Below are 25416 nucleotides of genomic sequence, written 5' to 3'. Positions count from 1 at the left end.
GGAGAGCAGTGGAAATCTATGGGCCGGTCCTTGGGACGGAAGATCTACCGCTGTTAGCGTAGTTCGGCATTGCAAAAGGAAAGAAGGGAGGGAGGGAGGAAGAGAGGAAGGAAGGAAGGAAGGGCTATAGGAATAGTACTTAGACTTATATACCGCTTCACAGTGCTTTTACAACCCTCTGTAAGAGGTTTACAGAGTCAGCCTCTTTCCCGCAACAATCTGGATCCTCATTTTACCCACCTTGGAAGGACGAAAGGCTGAGGGAGGGAGGGAGGAAAGAAGGGAGGGAAAGAAAGAAGGAAAGAAAGAAAGAAAGAAGGGAGGGAGGGAGGGAGGGAGGAAGGAAGGAAGGAAGGAAGGAAGGAAGGAAGGAAGGAAGGAAGGAAGGAAGGAAGGAAGGAAGGAAGGAAGGGCAATAGCACTTAGACTTATATACCGCTTCATAGTGTTTTTACAGCCCTCTCTAAGTGGTTTCAAAGTCAGCCTTCTTCCACCAACAATCTGGATCCTCATTTTACCCACCTTGGAAGGACGGAAGGCTGAGGGAGGGAGGGAGAAAAGAAGGGAGGGAGGAGGGAAGGAAGGAAGGAAGGAAGGAAGGAAGGAAGGAAGGAAGGAAGGAAGGAAGGGCAATAGCACTTAGACTTATATACCGCTTCATAGTGCTTTTACAGCCCTTTCTAAGTGGTGTACAGAGTCAGCCTCTTGCCCCCAACAATCTGGGTCCTCATTTGACCGACTTCAGAAGGCTGAGTCAACCTTGAGCCGGTCAGGATCGAACTTCCTGGCAGTGGGCAGAGTCAGCCTGCAAGGCGACATTCTAACCACTGTCAGAATGTCCTTAACACTTGCATGTAAAGTACAATAACTTTAAGTCCGGGGTGAAATCCACTTCCCTTTGCTATCGGTTCAGTAGCAATGTGAGGGCAGCGTCAAAAAGGTTAAAAGTAAGCGAAATCCTGCTTTATAGCTAATATAAATCGTGCGTCACAGCTGATCGTCCGAACCGGTTTTATTTATTTTACTACCGGTTCAGGCGAATCAGTAGTATTTTTACTACTGGTTCGGGCGAACCGGTCCGAACCGGTTGCATTTCACCCCTGCGTCAAGTCATTTCTTGAGTACCCCCTTTCTACTTTCTTCTCTACCTCTTCTCTTCTTTGGTTGTTCGGGGGTGTTGGGCGACTCAGAAAATGTCTCCTGGATTTGATGAACCTCCACTACTTCTGGGATGCCATCCAGAGTAACCGACACGTGGGTGATGGGAGCAGCTTCGACGTCATCCTCGGCTTCAAACACGTGGGCTTCTGAAAAACAACAGGAGAGTCACTAAACCAGTGGTGGGATTCAGCCGGTTCGCACCTATTCGGGAGAACCGGTTGGTAACTTTCTAAGTAGTTCAGAGAACTGGTTGTTGGAAGAAATCTCATTTTATTTTGTTTTTCCACTTTTCAGGGCTAATCCTGTAAGGAAGGCAGGAAGGAAAAATTCTGGTGTTGTTTCTAGCCTCATCTTTATTGCCCTGCTTACAGAAACTGCCTCTCCGGTTAACCCTTATTACCATTGGTAATTAACTAAGGTGAAGTGCCCATCGACCTGAGTGACATTGACTTGGCCACGCCCACATGACCACCGAGCCCCGCCTACCCAGCTGGTCATTAGGGCAGAGAACTGGTTGGTAAATTATTTGCATCCCACCACTGCACTAAACCTTTGTAAAGATTCTACTAGAGGTTGTAACAAGCAAGCGGCGAGACTTTTCATGGGCAAAGTCTCCCAAAGAGAGCAGTGAACGTAAATCGTTTTATCTGACTCATATAAGAATGTCAAAATAAGTAAGCCCACAACTTATTGCCACAATGGAGCCCGAAATTTCGTTTGTTAAGCGAGACAGTGGTTAAGTGAGTTTCGACCCAATTTACGGCCTTTCTTGCCAGAATTGTTAAACCGAATCACTGCAGTTGGTAAGTCAGTAACATGACTGTTAATTCAACCTGTCTTCCCCATGGATTTTGCTCGCCAGAGGTCGCAAAAGGGGATCGTGTGACCCTGTGACACAGCAACGGTCGTAAAGTATGAACCCGTTGCCAAGCGTGTGAATTCTGATCACGTGATCACGGGGCTGCCACAAAGGCCATGAGGGTGAAAAACAGTCATAAGTCACCTTTTTCAGTGCCGTGTCAACAGTGAAGGGTTGTAAGTCGAGGACTTCCTGTATTCTATTTATTTATATCCTGCATATCTCATCTTTCCTTTGGGAGATCAAAGGATCCTATTATCCCCAAAAATAATAATTCTCTGAGTGTGGATAGACTAAAAGACTAGGAGGGGATGAAATTCCTAAGGGAACTTCATGGCTAAGAGGGAAAATTGAATTTAGATCTCCCCAATCGTCGTCCTGCAACCAATTCTGGTTTTCTAAGTTGCCGTTTTAAAAGTAACTTTCGATTAAGCTATTTTTGATTTTTTGCTGCTTCACCTTGAGGAAAAAAAAAGAGGAAATAAACATAATTCCACGGGACACTCAAGCTGGCGTACGAATAGAACAAAGAGCCGAACTCAAAAGTCTAATCATTCCCCCAATATATCACTATTGAAATGACTGAGGCGTGTGAATGTGTGCGGATTGGAACAAAATAAAGATAAATGAATCAGTAATAATTTGGACGTGTAATTGGACTGTGAATGCAAGGGGAAGGACGGGGTGGGGGGGGGGGAAAGAACGTTTTATGAATGTTAAATATTTGAACATGCTCCAGTCAACACTATAAACATTTTCACATTTCATTAATTTAACTGGGAAATCAAGCTTAGGAAATTTAATTAATATAAATTTTAAAACACACACACAGTTTAAGAGCTTAATCTTGCTTTCTCTTCCCCAGACTAAAGGTTCCTCTTGCACATATGTGCTACTCGTTCCCGACTCTAGGGGGCGGTGCTCATCTCCCTTTCAAAGTTGAAGAGCCAGCGCTATCTGAAGACGTCTCCATGGTCATGTGGCCAGCATGACTCAATGCCGAAGGCGCACGGAACGCTGTTCCCTTCCCACCAAAGGTGGTCCCTATTTTTCTACTTGCACTTTTTACCTGCTTTCAAACTGTTAGGTTGGCAGAAGTTGGGACCAATAACGGGAGCTCACTCTGTTATGTGGCACTCGGGATTCGAACCGCCAAACTGCCGACCTTTCTGATCGACAAGCTGGGCGTTTGAGCCACCCAGACTACCCCCGTGGAAAAGATTACGCTTAAGAAAACCTGAAAAATTTAGCAAGGAATTGATATTTCTGCCCCAGCTTTTACTAAAAGAGCCGAGGTGGCACAGTGGTTAGGGTGCAGTACTGCAGGCCACTTCAGCTGACTGTTATCTGCAGTTCAGCGGTTCTAATCTCACCGGCTCAGGGTTGACTCAGCCTTCCATCCTTCCGAGGTGGGTAAAATGAGGACCCGGATTGTTGTTGGGGGCAATATGCTGACTCTGTAAACCGCTTAGAGAGGGATGAAAGCCCTATGAAGTGGTATATAAGTCTAACTGCTATTGCTATTGCTATTTTAAACCTATCAAGACAACATGCAATGTCTTCGCTCAACAGAGTTTTGCAAAACCACGCAGAATTTATTTTATTTTTGGGGGGGATCCTGGCTGAAGTGCTATCCCCTCTTGAGGCTCACCTGATCTTTTCTCGTCCAACATCGGGCCCGGGGAATCCATGTTGAGAAGAGCTTCGGCTGCTTCAATGGTCTGCATGGTCTCGTCTCCATTATGGCAGGATGCTTCCACTAAAATGCAAGAGGAGAGGGAGAGGCAGATGAAAGAGAACGAAAAGATATCTTCCGTTTGTGTTGTGGGCCGCCAGTGGCCAGTGAAGCTGGCAGCAATAGCAATAGCAGTTAGACTTATATACCGCTTCATGGGGCTTTCAGCCCTCTCTAAGCGGTTTACAGAGTCAGCATATCGCCCCCACAGTTTGGGTCCTCATTTCACCCACCTCGGAAGGATGGAAGGCTGAGTCAACCTTGAGCCGGTGAGATTTGAACCGCTGAACTGCAGATCACAGTCAGCTGAAGTGGCCTGCAGTACTGCACCCTAACCACTGTGCCACCTCGGCTCTTGCAGACTCAGACAGTGAGGAGATTGGGGAGGAAGATGGGCCAGTCCTGGAGTCTGGGGAAGGCTCTGATGAGGGCTCTGTGTCGGAGGCAGAGAGGGGGCCAGGGCCGTCTGACAGTTATCAGCTGCCTTCGGAGTTGGACAAGGCAGATTCACTTAACAACCGTGTGACTAACTTAACAGTGTCAGCGATTTGCTTAACAAAAGTCGCAAAATGGGGCCAGACTCCCTTAACAAATTTCTCACTTAACCACATAAATGATGGGCTCAGTTTCGGTTGTAGGTCGGCAACTATCTGCACTGCATATTTCAGCTAATTGTCTGATCATCACCGTCGTCGTTGTCTTTTAACGACCCCATAATCTCTTGCACGACGGAGTCTGGGCAGCTGAATGAAGCAATCAGATTGTTTAACTGGCCGGATGCCCCTCCTGTCGCCAATGCGGAGTTTTGTTCAGCGGATGTATTCTCATCGTGCCCAGAGGGAGAGAGAGAGAAATACCTGCCTCTACCTAGGATCGAACTCACAGCCTCCTGATGGGGAGGCGAGAGCGCCCCCTCTAGGCCACACCAACACTCCCAGCGAATTATCTGATGGGCTCCCATAAATGCTATCAGGATATTGTCTCTAGACTTCCCCACCGCCAAAGGAAGGGCCTTAAGTCTGCATTACCGCTGACTTAAAAAATAAAAATATAAAGGAGCGGAGAAAAAGGAAGAAGTTATCGCACCAAGGAGACCCCACGGAAACCGGGGGATTTCTGAACAAACAGAAGCAGAGCCTGTAACCCCAAAATTGATAGGTCTCGCTTAATGAATTTGTGTCGCCTCCTGGAGTTCATCTGTCTTTGTCCTTTGAACAGGTAATACCCAAAGGGCATCGCAAAGTCGAATTTGAGCAGAATTTATAAGTGGGTCGCGATGCCGTCTATTCCAGAATAATACATGTTCAAACCCCTCAGGAGTCCAAGACTATTTTTCCAGCTCTCGGCTCGCGCAAATTAAGAAACTCCAATTTCATACTTTAAAAAAATCAAAACACCAACATAAATATGGATTTATGGAGCTCTGTTGTTTTTCTTAAAACAAGCAGAGTTAAGCACTCAGGCCCAGTGGGCAAATATGGTTCCTCGGTGTAAGCATAGAGGTCTTTTAAAAAGGGTATCTTCCCTCCCTTCTCCCCTCCCTCACTCTCTTCTTTTCTTCCTCCCTTATTGCTTTCTTCTTTCCTTCCTTTCTCCCTCCCTCTCCTCCTCCTTCCTCCCACTCTCTTCTTCTTTCCTTCCTCCCATTCCTCCCTCTCTTCTTCTTCCTTCCTTTCTTCTTCCTCCCTCCCTTCCCTTCCATCCTGCCATTCCTCTCTCCTCCCTTCCTCCTCTCTTCTTTCCTCCCTCCCTTCCTCCCTTCTTCCCTCTCCTCCGCCCTTTCTTATTCCTTCCACTCTCTTATTCTTTCTGACCTCCCTTTCTCCCTCCCTCCTAGCTTTCTTCTTTCCCTCCTTCCTTCCTCCATCTCTTCCTCCTTCCTCCCTTCCTCCTTCCTTCCACTCTCTTCTTCTTTCCTTCCTTTCTCCCTCCCTCCTTCCTCCCAATACTCCCTCCCTTCTTCCTTCCTCCCATTCCTTCTTCCCTCCCTCCTCTTTCTTTCCTCCCTCCCTTCCTCCATCCCTCTCTTCCTCTTTCCTCCCTCTCTTCCTTCCACTCTCTTCTTCTTTCCTTCCTTTCTCCCTCCCTCCTTCCTCCCAATACTCCCTCCCTTCTTCCTTCCTCCCTTCTGCCTTTGTTTGTTCCTTCCTTCCTCCCATTCCTTCTTCCCTCCCTCCTCTCTTTCTTTCCTCCCTCCCTACCTCTCTTCCTCTTTCCTCCCTCCCTCCCTTCCCCTCTCTTCTTTCCTTCCTTCCTTCCACCCTGCCTGCATGCTCTTCCTTCCTCCTCCCTCCCTCCCTCCTTTCCTTTCCTTTTTTCCTAGCAAAGAGCAAAAAATGACTTTTATTCTCAAAATGCCGTTTTCTTTCTTTGCAGTCCTCAACACCTGAGGAACCCTGTCGCAGCAACTGTCTGTTTCAGCTACACAAACAGTGTTAGGTAAAGAAATATCTCTGGAAAGGATGACCCAACGCCTCGTGGATTGTCTCGTGGCTGTTAGAAATGGGGGACGGGAGGGGAGAACTAGAGCTGATGGACATGCTGTTTTCTTTTCAAAACCCTAAAAATATTTTCAATAAACAACTTATTCACTTTAACCTATAAATAAATATCCTTGTCTGGTTTTGTTTTTTTCCCTACTGACTAGCCAGTCAAAAAAATTGTTTTTTTTTTTAAAAAGAAAATTAAGTCTGGTGGGGGATTTTTAAGACAGGGTCGACTAATCTAAGAATATACTATTTTGGAGCACACCGAGAGAATAATATTTAAAAGGAACTGAAGGGGAGAGGCAGAGAGGGAAGCTAAGATGACAGTGTCCCAAACGGATATTGACAAAGATACTGGTAATTCAGCTGATTTGTTTTCAAAATTTAATAGCTTCCTATTTAGAGGGGGAAAAAAGCTACAGCCAAGAGAATAAAGTCAGCACGACTTAACAGGAAGAGGAAACAAAATCAGAAGACCCCTATTACCATTCTATGAGCAGACCCCAACGCCTGGGAAGATGATCAAGGGGTTGTGACCCTCAAAAGTAGGTGGGAAATTCTTGCTTTTAGTGATAACAGAATAACAGAGCTGGGAGGGACCTTGGAGGTCTTCTAATCCAGCCCCCTGCTCAGGCAGGAAACCCTTCTCTCCTCCTGCTCAAAGTAACAGAATAACAGTTGGATGGGACCTTGGAGGTCTTCTAGTCCAACCCACTGCTGCCATTTCAGACAAATGGCTGTCCAGTCTCTTCTTAAAAACTTTCCAGTGGTGGAACACCCACGGTTTTTGAAGGCCGATCAATGGTCCAAACTGTCCGGAAATCTTATAACCTGATAGCGGGAGGGGGGGGGGGATTGAAAAAATGTTAGCAACTGGCTCTCTGCCTGGTTGCTGAGTGGAAGGATTGATATTCCTTGCAGGCAGCTGGTCATTTACATCCTTCCTGGGAGTTGTTGAGAAGAAAGCCCAGTTGCCTCCTGAAAAAGCCCCTTTGGGACAACTGTGGATGGCGGAGAATCTCTACAGACTTTAGAGCTATACAATTTGGGATGAAAACCCTTTGAAGGGTGTGGGAGGAGGAATGGATTTCCAGAGGGGGGGACTGCAGGCTACAGGAACCATTTGCACCACTCAGGTGACCCTGAGGACACAGGTAAACCTCCCAGTGGCCTCAAGGACCCTCTGAAAGGATGCAAATGACCAGCTGTCTGCAAGGAGTCTAAATCCTTTCACTCCCCACCATTCAGTCAGAGCTGAAGAAGCTTCTTGGATTAGAAGCGAAACGTCTTCAAATGAAAACAAAACAAGAAAATCCAGGTGCCTCTTTAAAAAAGCCCCTTTGGGACAACCGTGATCTGAATGATGGAGAATCTTTACAGACCTTTAGCTATATAATTTGGGATGAAGACCCTTGGAATGGTGTGGGAGAAGGAATGGATTTCTAGAGGGAAAAATTGCAGACTACAGGAACCATTTGCACCACTCAGGTGACCCTGAGGACACAGATAAACCTCCAAGTGGCCTCAAGGACCCTCTAAAAGGATGCAAATGACCAGCTCTCTGCAAGGAATATCAGTCCTTCCCTCCCCCCCCCCCAAATCCAGTCACAGCTGAAGAAGCTTCTTGGATGAGAAGGGAAACATCTTCAAAAGGAAAAAACAAGGATGTCCAGTTGCTTCCTGAAAAAAAAACCCATTAGGACAATCATGACCTGAATGATGGAGAATCTCTACAGACCTTTAGCTATATAATTCGGGATGGAGACCCTTGGAAGGGTGTGGGAGGAGGAATGGATTTCTAGAGGGAAAAATTGCAGACTACAGGAACCATTTGCACCACTCAGATGACCCTGAGGACACAGATAAACCTCCAAGTGGCCTCAACGACCCTCTAAAAGGATGCAAATGACCAGCTGTCTGCAAGGAATATAAATCCTTCCATTCCCCACCAATCAGTCACAGCTGAGGAAGCTTCTTGGAGGAGAAGGGGAACATCTTCAAAAGAAAAAAAACAAGGGGAATTCTGGGAGTTGAAGTCCAGACATCTTCAAGTTGCCAAGGTTGAGAAACACTGTTCTAGAGGGTCCTTGAGGCCACTGGGAGGTTTATCTGTGTCCTCAGGGTCACCTGAGTGGTGCAAATGGTTCCTGTAGTCTGCAATTTTGTTCCCTCTGGAAATCCCTTCCTACTCCTACACCATTCCAAGGGTCTCCATCCCAAATTATATAGCTAAAGATCTGTAGAGATTCTCCATCATTCAGGTCACGATTGTCCCAAAGGGGCTTTTTCAGGAGGCAACTGGACATCCTTGTTTTTTTTTCTTTGAAGACAATTTCATTTCTCATCCAAGAAGCTTCTTCAGCTCTAACAGGATAACAGGGACTAGAAGGATTTATACGTCTTGCAGACTATTAGTCATTTGCATTTCTCCCCCCTCTGGAAATCCATTCCTACTCCCAAATTGTATAGTTAAAAATCTGAAAGAAGCAGCTTCCTGGATGAGAAGTGAAACGTCTCAAAAGGAGAAAAAAAAGAAGAAAGTCCAGTTGCCTCCTGAAAAAAAGCCCCTTTGGGACAACCAGGACCTGGAGGACTGAGAATCTCTACAGACTTTTATCCGTACAAAATATTCGTTTGGGTAATGAACGTACCCAAATAAAGACGATAACCAAAGTAAGAAAAACCACCGCTGGGGCTCGGATGCAAACCCCACCCGGCTGAGTCACGCCGTCTCCACCTGGAATGTCCTTTTACACACACCTGTAAGGGTGATGTCGTCATCTTCTATAATCTCCTCCTCGGCCACGTCCAGGGAATTCTCGGTTATCATGTCGCTGGGTTCTGCCACGCAAGACAAGCCGGAGTAATTGTTCAGGAGGTTGGCGCTGGGCACGTGTTCCACGATGACCGCGGGGAAGATGGAAGGATCGCCCAGCTGTTCGGGAGACACAGAAGGCCGGAAAAAACAAACCTTTAGGGGAAGGGAAGGAGCGAGAGGCCGCTAAAACACGGGCACGGGCGCAAGGAGACTCGGGCTTCCGGCGTTAGTGGGAGGAAGAGGAGGGGTTTGGTAAAGACTCGTATGGCGCCAGGCAATGGGACGCCCGATGCCGTGGGTTTTGTGGCTGTGTAGGGAGAGCTGCGCTTCAGTTGCGGAATCACTCACTGTCCTACAAATGGGGAGGCATGTCAAGAGCTGGAATAAAAAATGGAGATGGAGAAGGAAGAGGAGGAGGAGAACTGTGGGGGTCATCGATGCTCTCTGAGCTTGGTTGTAGACATTTTATTACCTAACTAAGTAACATATTCAGTGCTAGAAGGGAGTGGGGTTTGTAGAGAAGAGGAGGAGGAAGACTGTGGGGTCCTTGATGCTCTCTGAGCTTGGTGGCTTTCTTGCAGACCTTTCACAACCCAAATAGGGAACATCATCAGCGCTAGAAAGAAATGGGGTTTGCAGAGAGGAGGAGAAAGAGGAGGAGGAGGAGGAGTGTGAGGTCCTTGGTGCTCTCTGAGCTTGGCGGTTTTCTTGCAGACTTTTCATTACCCAACTAGATAACATCATCAGTTCAAGAAGGAAGTGGGGTTTGTGGAGAGGAGGAGGAGGAGGAGGAGGAGGAGGAGGAGGAGGAGGAGGAGGAGGAGGAGGAGGAGACGACGACGACTGTGGGGGTCCTTGGTGCTCTCTGAGCTGGTGATTTCCTCCAAGACATTTCATTACCCAACTAATTAGTATATTTAGTGCTAGTGCTATTTGCAAAGAGGAAGAGGAGGAGAAGGAAGGGAGAAGGAGGAGATGATTGCACAAATAATACCTGTATTCTAGGGATAACAAAATAACAGAATAACAGAGCTGGAAGGGACCTTGGAGGTCTTCCAGTCCAGCCCCCTGCTAGAGCAGGAAACCCTACACCATTTCAGACAAATGGTTATCCAATCTCTTCTTAAAAACTCCCAGTGTTGGACCATTCGCAACATCAGAAGGCTGATTTAATTGTTCAACCTGTCATTCTGCTAGCCATTGGCCCAAAGTCACCCAGCTGGCTTTCATGGCCAGGACGGGACTAGAACTCAGGGCTTTCTAGCCTGGTGCCTTCACCGCTAAACCAAACAGGCTCTCATCAAACCATCCAACTCGATGTCGCTTTCCTAGATCTTCCAGGGTCCACAAAGGTAACCCCCGTGTGCTGGGATAATATATAGCCCCCCCCCCTATTCTCATCACACGCCCTTTCCATTTCCATAGTCTGTGCAAAAGAGACAATCCCCCAGCCCAAAAGGGAGCAAAAGACCCCCCCAGCACCTCCCCCCCCCCAGCAATCAGCCCCCAGATCAGCAGAGATGAACTCCAAGGTCAACTTCAGACCAACAGGTAAACAAGACCCCAATCAAGGAACTGCCCAAGAGGCCTCAATAAAACAGCCCAACCAAGGAATCTCTAAGACCACCCACCCCCCACAGACAGGCAAGACGCCAGAGTAGAAAGCTCACAGCAAACTGCACTCCTTACTACTGGTACAACTGATGGTGTTACCTAGTTGGGTCATGAAGTGTCTGCAAGAAAACAAGCAAACTCAGAAACTACCAAGGATCCCACAGTCCTTCCCCCCCACCCTCCTCCTCTCCACAAACCCCACTTCCTTCTAGCACTGATGACGTTATTTAGTTTCTAGTTACCTAGAACAGTGTTTTTCAACCTTTTTTGTGCAAAGGCACACTTTTTTCGTGCAAAGGCACACTTTTTTCATGAAAAAAATCACGAGGCACACCACCATTAGAAAATGTTTAAAAAATTTAACTCTGTGCCTATATTGACTATATATAAAGTAATTTTCCCACGGCACACCTTACACTATGTCACGGCACACTAGTGTGCCGCGGCACAGTGGTTGAAAAACACTGAACTAGAAAACCACCAAGCTCAGAGAGTACCAAGGACCTACAGTGTTCTCCTCCTCCTCCTCCTCCTCCTCCTCCTCCTCCTCCTCCCCCCCCCGTAAACCCCTTTCCCTTCTAACAGTGATGATGTTCCCTAGTTGGGTAATGAAACATCTGCAAAAAACAACAGCAACCAATCTTCTTCTCCTCCTCCTCCTCTTCTCCACAAACGCCCTTCTCTTCTAGCACTGATGATGTTACCTAGTTGGGTCATGAAACATCTACAAGAAAACAAGAAAACTCAGAGAGCACCAAGGAGTCCACATTCTTCTTCATCTCTCCTCCCTCCCTCCCTCCCTCCCTTCCTCCTCCTCCTCCTCCTCCTCCTCCTCTTTCTCCTCCTCCTCACAAACCCCTCTCCCTTCTGGCACTGATGATGTTACCTAGTTGGGTCATGAAACTTCTGCAAGAAAACAAACAAACTCAGAGAGCACCAAAGACTCCACAGCCTTCTTCATCTCTCTCTCCCTCCTCCTCCTCCTCCTCCTCCTCCTCCTCCTCCTCCTCCTCCTCCTCCTCCTCCTCCTCACAAACCCCACTCCCTTCTAGCACTGATGATGTTACCTAGTTGGGCCATGAAACGTCTGCAAGGAAACAAGCCAGCTCAGAGAGCCCCCAGGAGCCCTCCTTCCCAATTCTGACAACGCAGTCTAAATTCCCTTTGGAGAGGCAGTGACTCGCAGGAAGGACGAGTCGTCCCCGGGAGAAGCCAGGCGGGTTTGAAAATTAAGCCTTGAACAAGTTCCGTCGCACGGACGTCCCCCGACAGGAAGCGAAAGGAGGAGGAGGAGGAGGAGGAGGCAGCCGCGACCGCACAGAAACGAGAGGGGAAGGTTGCAGCAAGCAGACGTGAAGCAACAAATTCCTCCAAAGGGACTCCTACGGTTCAAGCGAGCGACCGGTCGGCGGTCGGTCAAGGGTTCGAAACTCCCCTACGCTTTCACCGGTCTCCCGACGCAGCCAAGACCTACGTTGAGCGAGGTTGGCTGGGCCGCTACGTGCAAAATCCCCCAGCAAACGTCACAAGTTACATCCGTCAAACTCGTGTCTTCTGGTGGAGGTGGTCCTCGACTTACGACGGTTCATTTAGGGACCGTTCAAAGTTACAACGGTGCTGGGAAAAGGGGTGGTTAGGACCAGTTTTTCACACTGATGAAAAATAAGTGTAAAGTGCAGCCTCATGGTCACGTGATTAAAATTCAGACCTTCGGCAACTGGCATGGACTTATGACGGTTGCAGTGTCCCGCGGGTGCGACTTTCTAATGGGCAAAGTCAACAGGATTCATTTAACCAGGTTACTGACTGACGGACTGCGGCGATTCACTTAACAGCCGAGGCAAGAACAGTCGGAAAACGGGGCAACTGTGCCACTTCTCTTGCTACGCCGTTGCTAAGTGAATCACTGCAGTGATTAAGTTAGAGGCACGGTTGTTAAGCGGAATCTAGCTTCCTCGTTGAATTGGCTCGTCAGAAGGTTGCAAAAGGGGAAACATGTGAAACACACACACACACACACACACACACACACACACACACACACAGACACCGGGATGCTGCGACCGTCATAAATGCAAGTCAGCTGCCAAGCGTCTGAATTTGGATCACGTGACCATTGTTAATTTCAAATGGTCACTAAGTGAACTGTTGTAAGTCGAGGGATACCTGTAGTAGGTTCGTACACTCTGGACACTGGTCAAACTCGACTTCCTTGAGGGCCGCGTCAGGGTTGCGTTTGACCTCGGAGGGCCGGGGGGTGGGGGGGGGAAGGGCATTGGGGGGGGGGGGCGTGACACAGGACTCGTGCCGGGGGGGCCCTGTGGTGGCCAAGTGCTAAGGCAGGGAGAGACCCTCCCTCCCTCTCATTAAAATCTCCTTCCTTCCCTTCTTTTTCCTTCCCTCTTTCTTCCTTCCTCCCTCTCCTCCTCCTTCCTCCCTTCCACTCTCTTCTTCTTTCCTTCCTTCCTCCCTCTCTCCTTGCTTTTTCCTTCCTTCCTTCTCCTTTCTTCTTCCTTCCCCTCTTCCCTTATTCTTCCTTCCTTGCTCTCTTCCCACCTTCCCTTCTTTTTTCCCTCCGTCTTCCCTCTTTCCGTGTCTCCTTTCCTGCCCCATCCTGCATTTCCAAATGCAAAAGGGGAGACGTTTCTTCTTTAGATTTGTTTTCAGTTGTTTTGATAGCCCTCTGCCAGCGAAAACACAGCAAGGGGGCCAGACAAAGCCCACCCACCCCCCACCCCCCACCCCCAGTTCCATGTTAGCTACCAGAGACATTGCGGGCCGGGTCAGTTTCCAGGCCGGTTCCCTAGGCCAAATCTAAACACCCAGCGGGACAGATCCGGGGCCCGGGGCCTTTGACACCCACTGCTCTCTATGTATCTTAGAAAATGAAGGAAGGAGGGAAGGAAGGAGAGAAGGAGAGAAGAAAGGAGGGAAGGAAGGAGGGAATGTAGGAGAGAAGGAAGGGGAGAAGGAAGGAGGAAAGGAAGGGGGGAAGGAAGGAGAGAAGGAGAAAAGAAAGGAGGGAAGGAAGGAAGGAAGGAGAGAAGGCGGGAAGGGGAAGGAGGGAGGGAAGGAAGGAGGGAAGGAAGGGGAGTAGGAGAGAAGAAACGAGGGAAGGAAAGAGGGAGGGAAGAAGAAGTAGGACCGTTGTAAGATAAGATGGATCTATGGGATGTTAAAAAAGCAATCTTCAAGTATATTGTCAACTGTATGGAAAAATTGTTATAAATACATATTATTAATAAGAGTTATGAGATCATATAATTGTGAATGTATATATGAAATTGATAAAAAAATAAAAAGAAAAAAAAAGAAAAAGAAAAAGAAAATGAACTTTCCATTTAACAGTTTCGGAAAAGCTCTTGACATCTTTATGGGAAATTACTTTATTCCCAAACTGCTACTTTGGAAAATATCCATGAGAGCATAACCACTTTGGATTTTACACACTCCCTAGCAAAAGAAAAAAGAAAAAGAAGAGAATGCTAAATCCCAAATATGTGGCTTAAAAGGGATTGTGTTGTTTTAAATGTCTTGAGAATTCTTCGGAGGGGGGGGGGGAATGTTATTTAACCCTAATTTAAAAAAGAAGCAGCAGGATGAGTAAAAAGAAGTGGGGAGGGGGTGGAATTACATGCTTTTTCACGATGTCTTTTTCTATTACTACTCAAGATCTCTTGTAAACATGGTGACTCACTATTTAGATTTATGGATTTAAAATAAGGTCCAGATGAATTTCTTAAGAAAATGCAAAGCGTTACAGACATTCTCAGGAATCTGATGGTTATTTACTGGATGTGACAAGATCTAATAATCCCTAAAATAGGGTGTAAGTGAGCTAAAAGAAACACAATAAAACATAAGCCAACCTCAATATTAACTCCTTCACTTAGCAAAAGGAAATTAAAGGACAAACATCGAAGGCGACCTACTCAATTTAGTAACGACATAAAATAATTTTGGAATACCGATGCAACGATAAACTAAATAAAATAAAATTTAAAAAAAGGACAAACACAATTTTTAAGCTGCTGCATGAAAATAATTTTCAGGTCAGGATGTAATAACTTCCTTGTTCTCAATCCCACACATTCTTCGGTGTTGCCGGTTCTGGACATCATTTTTAAGAAAAATGCAATTAAGACTCTTCATCATTTCTCTGTCAGGAGAAATCCTTAAATTTGTGACTTAAGCAGGCAGCAAACAGTTTCACAAGTTTTCCAATAAGACAGCTGTCTTATTACCGATGCATTTAATCCATCGACTTTTGTTTGTTTGTTGTTTTATTGATATTTTTTTAATAAAATACATTTCTTAGTGCTTAATAAACATTGTGTTGTCTGGGTATTTAATTTGCTTAACAATAACTAATTTACATTCTTAATCTCACCTCTTTTTTCCAACCAGGGTAAAATTCCAAGCTTGATAATATTCTACATCCTCTTTCTGTTTAATTTTCAATGTCAACCTATCCATTTCTGCACAATCTAATACCTTCCTGGCTATCTCTTCATCTTGCGGTAAATCTTCATTTTTTTCCAATATTGTGGGAAGATAATTCTCACTGCTGTTACGACATGTAACATTAAGTACATACTTTTCTTATCAAGTTTTTTTTCTGGTGTTATACCTAACAAAAACAATTCCGGTTTAAAATCTGCATGTTTCCCTATCGTCTCTTTTTAGCCACATGTGTTATCTTTGCCCAATTAATTTTTTGCTTTGGCGCAGGTCCACCACATGTGATAAAATGTCCCCGTTTTTTTAATTACATTTCCATCAATCGGCTTTTTTTTAATTGGCCATACGGATACAGGTAGTCCTCAATTTATAACAGTTAGCTTAGTGACCGTTTGAAGTTAACAACGGCACAGATTTAGGACCGTTTCTCACTCTTACGACCATCGCAGCATTCTTGTGGCCATGTGATCAAAATTCAGATGCTGGGTGAATGACTCATATATATGACGCTCTCAGCGCCCCAAGGGGAGGGGGTTGTCATATGATTCCTCTTTTTGCAACTTTCTGACGAGCAGAAGTCCACGGGGAAGCCATATTCACTTAACGACTGGGTGACTAATTTAACCACTGCAGCAATTCCCTTAACAAATGCGGGAAGAACAGTCGCAAAATGGGGCATAGGTCTTCCGCTTATGACTAGAATTGAGCCGGAAATGTCTGCTGTTAAGCGAGACGGCCATTAAGTGTGTTTTGCCCCGTTTTACGACCTTTTTTTGGCTGCGCGGGTGGCACGAATCCCTGCAGCGGTTAAGTTAGAAGTTATTTTCAGAAGTGGTTTTAATCTTGTAAAAAGAAATGCGAAATACACCAGAACAAGAAGCCACTAAGACAGTGTTTCTCAACCTTGGCGACTTTAAGTCCTGTGGACTTCAACTCCCAGAATCCCCCAGCCAGCATAGCTGGCTGGGGGATTCTGGGAGTTGAAGTCCACAGGACTTAAAGTCGCCAAGGTTGAGAAACACTGCACTATGCGAAGGGTCGTAAGTCAATTATTTATAATATTTTCCTAGTTGATTTTTAATGATCTTTGTCACATGTTCCCCCAAAATCTCTTATAGGGCAGAGATTTCCCTATATCCCTTAATTCTTATATAGGTAGGAAGCCATGCTCGCCTTTGAGGGCATGTGTCTCGGTTGCAAACGATTAAAATCTGCCAAAGAATTCTGCTTACATTTCGATAATATTTCGTGTCGGAAGAGGCTATTATTTTGCTTAACTTCCTCTTTGCTTTTCTGGCAACGCTCAAAAGGGAAGTCACGGAGCCCACAAAGGAGGCTTTAAAGGGTCTGATTCTGCTATTGTAGTTTTCAAGCGCCTTCCCTCACTGAGGCCGCTCTTCTTTAAAGGGATATTTCCCCTTGTGAGTTAGCAACTCCACCGTCACCCCACAGCCACTGCAGTGGTTTCGTTTTCTTATTGGAGAAGCCGAGAAAATAGCTTTGCTATTAAACAGGGCTACTCAGACGATCCAACCAGTACGGTGCAACAGGCGTCCATTACATGAACCAGCGCAGCACGCACATGCATGCTTATCGCCCGCGACGCCTCCGTGATACTCCAGCTGCTCGGCGGAACATCATGCAAGCGCCGTACTCTCCATGCGTGTGCGCGAAAGCCCCAAACAGCTCAAATACAGCTAAGGAGAGTAGGCGAGTGGGCTCTCGAGAGCACCGTACCGGAGCGGTACCTGGTGCTCCCAGCAGGCACCAGTATGCCCGTACTGGGACGTACCGGTTGTATTCCACCACTGGTTGAGGACTCCCTTTATAGAGTAACTCAACTGAATAGGGAATCTTGAAAGCCGTAAGAAATGGAGCTAATTAAATCTAAAATCATTGGAGCCCTGAAATTATATAGGGATAAAAGAGACGGTTTAAGAAGGAATTGATGCTCGAAAAGCCCCTATGTTCCTACCATCCTATCTTCTCTTACAGACAATAGATACAGCAGAGCTTCCAAAATACATATAGTCCTCGGCTTACGACCATAACAGAGACCCCCCCCAAACCTCTGTCGCTAACTGAGACAGATGTTGAGTTTTGCCCCATTTTACGGCTTTTCTTGCCACGGTTGTTAAGTGAATAATTTAAACTTAAATCTGGCTTCCCCGTTGACTTTGTCGGTCATAAGTACAAGTCGGTTGGCAGGCGCCTGAATTTTGACCAGGTTGACCATGAGGATGGTACAATGGTCGTAAGTGTGAAAAATGGACGTAAAGTCATTTTTTCAATGCCATTGTAACTTCAGTCACTAAGCGAACTGTTATAAGTCAAGGACTACCTATACATTGAGGGCATCTATATGTCATTACAGGGCCCGTCTCAAATGACACGTGTCACTCCAGAAAAATGTCCTGTAGTCATTTCAGCAAACGCTCCAATCAAATAACTCGGCTATTTGACAAGAATGTGGATTTGAGGCAAATTCATTTGAATTCGTTTGTCCCAAATTTTTCAGAAGAGAAATCTTGGCTTAATTAATACAATATTCCTCTTTAAAAGCAAGCCGGCGACACACGGCACCCAAAGCCAAATATTTATAGAGTTCTATATAAACAAATAAAAAGTCGAGCTCGTAAAATGACTAAATTAGTAACAGCCCAGCCAAGAGTTCAACTAAAGCCAAAATAATAGATTAAATTCCAATTAAGGAAAATCCACAGAATTAAACCAATCCCGGCATGTACTTATGACGGTTGAAGTCCCCTCGGGGGGGTGGGGGGTGGGGGTGGGTGTCAAGTGATCTGCTTTTGCGACCTTCTGACGAGCCAAGTCAATGGGAGACGCCAGATTCACTTAACGACCGTGCTAGTCACTTCACAACTGCAGAGATTCACTCAACAACCGTAACAACCGGAAAGGTCGTAACATGGGTAAAACTCATTTAACAACCGTCTCGCTTAGCAACAGGGTTCAATTATGGTCGTAAGTTGAGGATTACTTGTAGACAGGGGGAGAAAAGGCAGCATTATATAGAGGCCTGCAGATTTTCACTCGATGTAAAAAGCCTTAAAACACCAGAAATCTAAAGACAAAACAGCCTCCTTTGACGTAACTGTGAGGACCCGGGGCTGGCAGTTCAAACTGCCCCTTTATTGCTCCAAATTCCCCCCAAATACTCCGTTTCTGGTAAGTCCCAGAACAAAGTGAAAATCCCTCTCGCGCAGCTTCAGCCCAGACCGATACTGTGACCCCCCCACGGTTGCAACAGAAAATCCAGCAGGCGAGTTGAAGACTCCCGAAAAACGGGAATCAAGTCAAGAATCCCAAAAATAAAGAAGGAATTTAGGAAAGTTCAAACGTCAGCACTCAACACTCCACGGATTCAGCGTTTGTTCCCAACACACGCCCCTCCCCACAGTGTCTCCTTAAGTCTCAGTCCCCAGGTGTGCCTTGTGAAGAGAGGCCGGGCTCTCTCTCTCTCCTCCTGAGTAGTTGGGTCAGTCTGCGCTGTTCTCGCCTTCTCTCCACTGCTTTCATTGGCTTTCCTTAAAAGTCTTTTAGCTTGGCCTCCCACCAAGAGGCTGGCAGACAGGAGGGCACTGCCTACTCACTGGGTAGCACCCTTGAGCTAGGCCAGCAACAACATGGAAAGTCTGGATTTTGCAACTCTTGAAAAAAAGCAGCTACAGGCGTTTTATGTAGAGAAGAATAGAATAGAATAGAATAGAATAAGAAGAATAGAAGTAGAAATAGAAAAAGAAAAGAATAGAACAGAATGGAATAGAAAAAGAAAAGAAAAGAATAGAATAGAATAGAAAAAGAAGAATAGAATAGAATAGAATAGAAAAAGAAAAGAATAGAATAAGAAGAATAGAATAGAATAGAAATAGAAAAAGAAAAGAATAGAATAGAACAAAATAGAATAAGAAGAATAGAATAGAAAAAGAAAAGAATAGAAAAAGAAGAATAGAATAAAATAGAAAAAGAATAGAATAGAATAGAAAAGAATAGAAAAAGAAGAATAGAATAGAACAGAACAGAATAGAACAGAATATGGAATGGAAATGGATATAGAATGGAACGGAATGGAATAGAATAGAATATAAAATGGAATGGAATAGGAATAGGAATAGAAGGGACCTTGGAGGTCTTCTAGTCCAACCCCCTGCTCAAGCAGGAGAAGGTATACCATTTCAGATAAGGGACTGTCTCTAGACTGTCCAGGTCCTGGTCTTATGGCCAAAATTGAACCCAAAAAGGTCCGTGGCCAAGCAAGACAGTGGTTCCGTGAGGCTTTGCCCCGTCTTACAACTTTTCTTGCCACCGTTGCTAAGCGAATCGCTGGCCGTTAAGTGAACCTGGCTTCCCCATCGACTTGGCTTCTCAGAAGGTCGCCAAAGGGGATCGCACACACCCCGGGACAGTGCGGCCATCATAAATATGAGTCAAAACGTCGGAATTCTGATCATGTGACCATGGGGGACGCTGCAACGGTCATTAAGTGTGAAAAACAGGTCATAAGTCCCTTTGTACAGTCCCTTAACTTTGCACGGTCACTAAAAGGTCGGTTGTAAGTCCAGGACCTCCTGTAAATCACTTCCAACAGATGACAAATTACAAAAGCTACCCCAGTCACACTTCCTTCTTTTGAACCATTCAATTTCAGCTTATGTGCCTCTGTGTTTCTTCCTATAATTTGAATTCCGGCTCCCCACAGCATAAATCCATGGGCGGGGAGCGAAATCTGTATTATATATTGGGGGGAGGGCCAATCTCTAATAATTGCCAATAAATTTGAAGCGGCACGCTTCAGGTAGCTCGGCAAAATTTAATAGCTCCTGTTTCCTCCACCTCCACCACCACCCAAAAAAAATTACATATTTTCTCGAATAATTCTATATGGCTGATCTCAATTAACTGGAACCCAGGCTAACTTCCTCACCTAAATTACATCCTTCAGCACCTGGCCCTCGCGTCAAATGAGCCCAAATATATTTGTGGCAATATAAACTTAATAATCTGGAAAGAAGTAAACACCATCCCCAGGGAAACTTATACAGCCCTCTTTCTCTGCCGTGCAAAAACCTCATTTTTAAGTCTTTTTTTTTTTTTTTTTTAAAGGCACCATAAAGACCAGAAGCCGAAACCTGTTTGGTCTGATCAGAAAGCGTGCACGAGACAGATAAAAAGAAAAGAAAGGGGAAAAAAAATTAGACACAGAAGGTTGCTAAGAATCCCATTTAAATTCTGAAATCCTGAACAGGCTATCGGCTCCCTTTCAGCGTTGTGTTGAAGTGAAGGCTGTATGCCAAAATAGATAGAGCTACACGAAGTTGTTTGAAAACTAGGTGGAGGACAAACCCCCCTGAAAACACAGATAATTTAATGCTAATATTACAAACTTATATTAATTCACTAGCTGGATACCCGTGCTTCGCGACAAAACCATGTGATCGGGCTATGCAGGAGAAATTGGCTCAGTGCTGGTCGGTGATTGAAACACTTAAGGGAATATCGCTCCCGCCGCCTTGAGTCCCGAAGCAGCTTCCATAGGTGGAAGGCGTAAACATTTTGGTGAGGTACCGACGTTTAGTACCATAAGGAGCCCCAGGCCGCTCCTGAGTGGAGGAGTGGAACGTCTGCCAGTTTGAACGGAGGTTAACGGAATGTGAGGCAACTGGCAGTTGGAATAGAGTTCTTTTTAGGTGGGGAGGGGGAGTAGAACTCCTTAGCATCAGAGAGTAATGTTAATTACTGTATAAGAAATACTAATGATCTGATGATCATTTTGAAAAATCCTTTCTTAGCAAGCACCTAGACGCCAAGAGGAACATACATGCCAAATTTCAAGTTCGTAGGGTTTACGGTTCTGGAGATTTTGTGATGCATGAGTGGTATTTGCCTTTTATTTATATAGAGAGAGAAGACTGAAGTGTTACCTTCAGCACAGGCAGTTCTCATGCCAATCCCCGGATTTAAAATAAATATAGATAGTTCTCAACTTACAGCGGTTTAGGGACCGTTCAAAGTTATAACGGCACTGAGAAAAGGGACTTATGAGTGATTTTCACACTTATGACCCCAGGGATCACGAGATCAAAATTCGGATGCTTGGCAACTGGCATGGACTTATGACAGTTCTAGTCTCCCCTGGGGGCCACGCAGTCTCCCTTCCGTGATCTTCCGACAAGCAAAGTCGATGGGGAAATCGGATTCACTTAACAACCGGGTTACCGACTTAACGGCTGCAGTGATCCACCGTGGCAAGAAAAGTCGTAAAAATGGGGCAAAGCTCACTTAACAAGCATCTTGCTTAGCAACAGAAATTCGGGGGCTGAACTAATGGTCTTAAGTTGAGGACTACCTTGTCAATGGGAAATTGCGTCCATTGTCCATCATATAGATATTCACTAACACTTATGGCGGTTGTCCTATACCACAGGTGGGGAACAATGGCCCCTTTTATGTGGACTTCAACTCCCAGAATTCCATTCTGCCTCAGGAATTCTGGGAGTTGAAGTTCTGGCAGTGAGAATGGTTTTTATAGCTATAGCACTTATATACTTATATACCACTTCACAGGGCTTTACAGCCCTCTCTACGTAGTTTACAAATGTCAGCATCTTGTCCTCAACAATCCAGGTCCTCATTTTACCGACCTCGGAAGAATGGAAGGCTGAATCAACCTTGAACCGGTCAAAATCAAACTCCTGACAGTCGGCAGAGCTAGCCTGCAATACTGCATTCCCGCCACTCTGCCCCCACGGCGCTTCACAGCTCTCTCTGTGCCCTTCTGAACGATCTGTCTTGCCTACAAATGTTTGTAACGTCGCCTCAATGTTTGTAAACAATTCCGAAGAAACACCATATTGAAATCGATCACGGCTCAAGCTAAGGAAAAAACTAAAAGTGTCAGTCAATTTCATGCACCAGAAAGTGTTGAGACTTTTCAGCTACAGTGGCGGTGCTTTGCTTACTCAACTGCTTTGAAACTCATCAAATTTGGTACTCAGCGCATTTTGATGTGAAAATTTTGTCCTGGTACTCGTTGTTTGTTTAGTACTCAACTCACAAGCCAGAACTTGGCTGTGTCGGCTGCCTTGTGACTCACTACATTATTCCTTAGGGGGGGGGGGGAATTGTTTGGTATTCATCATTTCTGATACTCATCGCTCTTCCAGGAACCAATTAACGCTGAGCATCGAAGTACCACTATTTATGGCTCCCACACAGGTCAGGAAAAGCTGAATAAGACCTGGAGGAGGCCTGGAGATTAAAGTGTTAATGCCATTTTATAAGGCCCTGGTAAGGCCACACTTGGAATACGGCATCCAGTTTTGGTCTCCACGGTGTAGAAAAGATGTGGAAACTCTAGAAAGAGTGCAGAGAAGAGCAACAAAGAGGATTAGGGGACTGGAAGATAAAACATATGAGGAACGGTTGCAGAAACTGGGTATGTCTACTCTGATGAAAAGAAGGACCAGGGGAGACATGGTAGCAGTCTTCCAATATTGGAGGGGCTGCCCCAAAGAAGAGGGAGTCAAGCTATTCTCCAAAAGCACCTGAAGGCAGGACAAGAAGCAACGGATGGAAACTAATCAAGGAGAGAAGCAACCTAGAATGAAGGAGAAACTTCCTAGCGATGAAGACAATTAACCAATGGAACAGAAGTTGCATTCAGAAGTTGTGGGGTGTTCCATAACTGGAGGTTTTTAATAGCAATAGCAATAGCAATAGCAGTTAGACTTATCTACCGCTTCATAGGGCTTTCAGCCCACTCTAAGCGGTTTACAGAGTCAGCATATTTCCCCCAACAATAATCCGGGTCCTCATTTTACCCACTTCGGAAGGATGGAAGGCTGAGTCAACCTTGAGCCGGTGAGATTTGAACTGCTGAACTGCAGCTAACAGTCAGCTGAAGTGGCTGCAGTACTGCACCCTAACCACTGCGCCACCTCGGCTCCTAGTTTAAGCAGATACTGGACAGCCACTTGTCTCGAATGCTTTAGGATCTCTGGCCTGAGCAGCGGGTTGGACTAGAAGACCTCCAAGGTCCCTTTTCCAGCTCTGTTCTGATTGATTGAGTGAAATGTGCATAAGGGTCTTTTCCGCTATCAAATGTTCAAAAGAAAAAAATGGATAGGATAGGATACGTAACAGGATTGGAAAAGGCCTTGGGGGTCTTCTAGTCCAGCGGTCACCAACTGGCGGTCCGTGAGAAAATTTTGGTGGTCCGCAGAAAAATGATTTGCATTTTTTATATTGCACTAAACCAGGGGTCCTCAAACTGCGGCCCCTGAGATAGGTACAATGAATGCTTGTGTTGCTGCAGAGAGTCTCCCCCTTGTGTGGGTCAAGGGGGGGGCAGAAATTCCCACTTGGGGTCTCCTTCGGCATCCTGGTGGGGGGCTTTGGGCGAAGGCTGGAGGGAAGAGCCGCTGGTGGCGAAGAGCCAGAGGGCCTCGTTCCAGTGGGAGTGCATCATGGCCTGGAACTGGCTGACCATCTCAGCCCACTGAGCCTCCAGGCGCCGGCGCCTGGCCTTGCACTCCCGCAGGTCTTCCCTCTGCTTGGAAAGCCTATGCTTCTAGTCCACAGTGAGGTGCTTCCGCTGAGCCTCCTTCTCGGTCCGATCCAATTTGAACTGAGCTGTTTTGCCAACTCTTTCTCCTGGGGGCTGCTTAGCTCCAGCAACTGCTTAAGGTTGGGGCCCTAAGGAGCCTGGGGGGGGGGGGGGGCAGGGGAGGCGTGTCTGGGAAGGGAGGGGCAAGTAGAGGCTGTCGAGGCGTCCCTTGTTGCGAGTGACACCAAGCTGGCCACGCCCACCCAGTCACATGACCACCTAGCCACACCCACCCAGCCGGTGATTAGGCAAATCATATTAGTGGCCCGCGGGATTTAAAATTATGAATTCCCCGAGGTCCGAAAGGTTGGTGACCCCTGTCCTAGTCTAACGCCCTCCCCCGTGTCCCAACAAAAGCGCGAACGTCATAAGCGCGCCGACAACAGCGCGCCGACAGAAGCGCGATTTAATTTAAGGTAAGGTTTAGGGTTAGGTTTAGGTTTAGGGTTAGGGTTAGGGTTCCGTTACAGCGCGCTTCTGTCGGCGCGCTTTTGTTGGCGCGCTTTAGGGCTAATTAGTCGCTCATTCGTCGCGCGGTTTCGTCACCGCGCTTTAGTCACCGCGCTTTAGTCAGGCGCACTTTTGTTGTGCGCGCATTTGTGGTGGAACCCCCTCCCCTACTAGGCAAGAAACTCTGTACCATTTCAGACACATGGTGGTTCAATTCCATCTTAGTAAACTTTAATGTTAATGCAAATGAGTGATCATCTTTTTTTTTAGCTATTTCCTACCTGTTGTTCATCCTCCATGACATTGCTAGCAAACTCAAACATCAACTCGTTTTGCTGCACCAGGGCGGCCATGCTCGAGCATTCCAAGGTCTCAATTCAGCATGGAATTAAAAATGCTCCTTCAGCATCCAGAAAGCGGATTGACTATCGCCCGGGAGGAGTTTGCACGGGGACAGGAGACGCCAAAGTTACTCAGAAGCCGGGGAGAAGAAATCCTTATTCCTTTGGAAGTGACGTTCAGCACCGTTTCTTGAAAAGCCCCCTTAAAAAAAAGGAAAAAAAAAAGAACAACAGGAAGATTAAGTCAGTATGAATAATCAAAGAAAAATGCAAACGGCGCAGATACGAATTAGGTCGTGCTTTGGTTTGATAAGACTTTGGTAGAGTTTCTTAAGAACAGATAAGAATAATGGGTGACTTACAAAATGGGAAGCATGTGTCTTTTGCCATTTCTTTCTCTCCTTCTCTTTTTCTCTCTTTCTTCCTCCTCTCTTTCTTTCCCTCTCCCTCTTTCACTCTCATTCTCTTTTTCTTTCTCCTTCTCTCTCACTCTCTCTCCTGTCTGTCTCTTTTTTCTTCTCTTTCTCTCTCTCCCCTCTCTATATTTCTCGCTCCCCCCATTTCTCTCTCTCCTCTCTTTCTCTCCCTCTTTCTCTCTCTTTCTCTCTTTCATTTTCCTTCTCTCTCTCTCTCTTTCTTTCCTCTTTCTCTCTTTCTCTCCTCTCTTTCTCTTTCTCGCTGCCCCTATTTCTCTGTCTTTCTATCTCTCTCCTCTCTCTCTATTTCTCGCTCCCATTTCTCTCTCCTCTCTCTTTCTCTCCCTCTTTCTCTCTCTTTCTCTTTTTCATTCTCCTTCTCTCTCTCTCCTCTTTCTTTCTTTCCTCTTTCTCTTTCTCTCTCTCCTCTCTCTTTCTCTTTCTCGCTG

At 46.0% G+C, this 25416-nt stretch overlaps 1 protein-coding gene across 3 annotated transcripts in view; it reads right to left on the bottom strand.

Moving 5' to 3' along the window:
• ELF1 (E74 like ETS transcription factor 1) overlaps window positions 1-25416 on the bottom strand; it is an 81965-nt gene that overhangs the window by 9743 nt on the left and 46806 nt on the right. For all 3 annotated transcript variants that reach the window (XM_087726849.1, XM_087726848.1, XM_087726850.1), the window contains exons 2-5: window positions 24492-24753; window positions 9002-9176; window positions 3672-3779; window positions 1149-1307 (exon numbers count right to left, since the gene is read on the bottom strand). In XM_087726849.1, coding sequence (XP_087582975.1) covers window positions 1149-1307; window positions 3672-3779; window positions 9002-9176; window positions 24492-24563 — 514 coding nt within the window. In that variant the 5' untranslated portion in view covers window positions 24564-24753. The remainder of the gene's footprint in view (window positions 1-1148; window positions 1308-3671; window positions 3780-9001; window positions 9177-24491; window positions 24754-25416) is intronic.

This window comes from Thamnophis sirtalis, unplaced genomic scaffold (genome assembly GCF_051295495.1).
Source record: "Thamnophis sirtalis isolate CommonGarterSnake01/CBP01778 unplaced genomic scaffold, rThaSir2_p1.2 scaffold_12, whole genome shotgun sequence".
NCBI lineage: Eukaryota > Metazoa > Chordata > Lepidosauria > Squamata > Natricidae > Thamnophis > Thamnophis sirtalis.
Note: the sequence above shows the minus strand (reverse complement) of the source record. Positions and strands in the feature narration are given on the sequence as shown.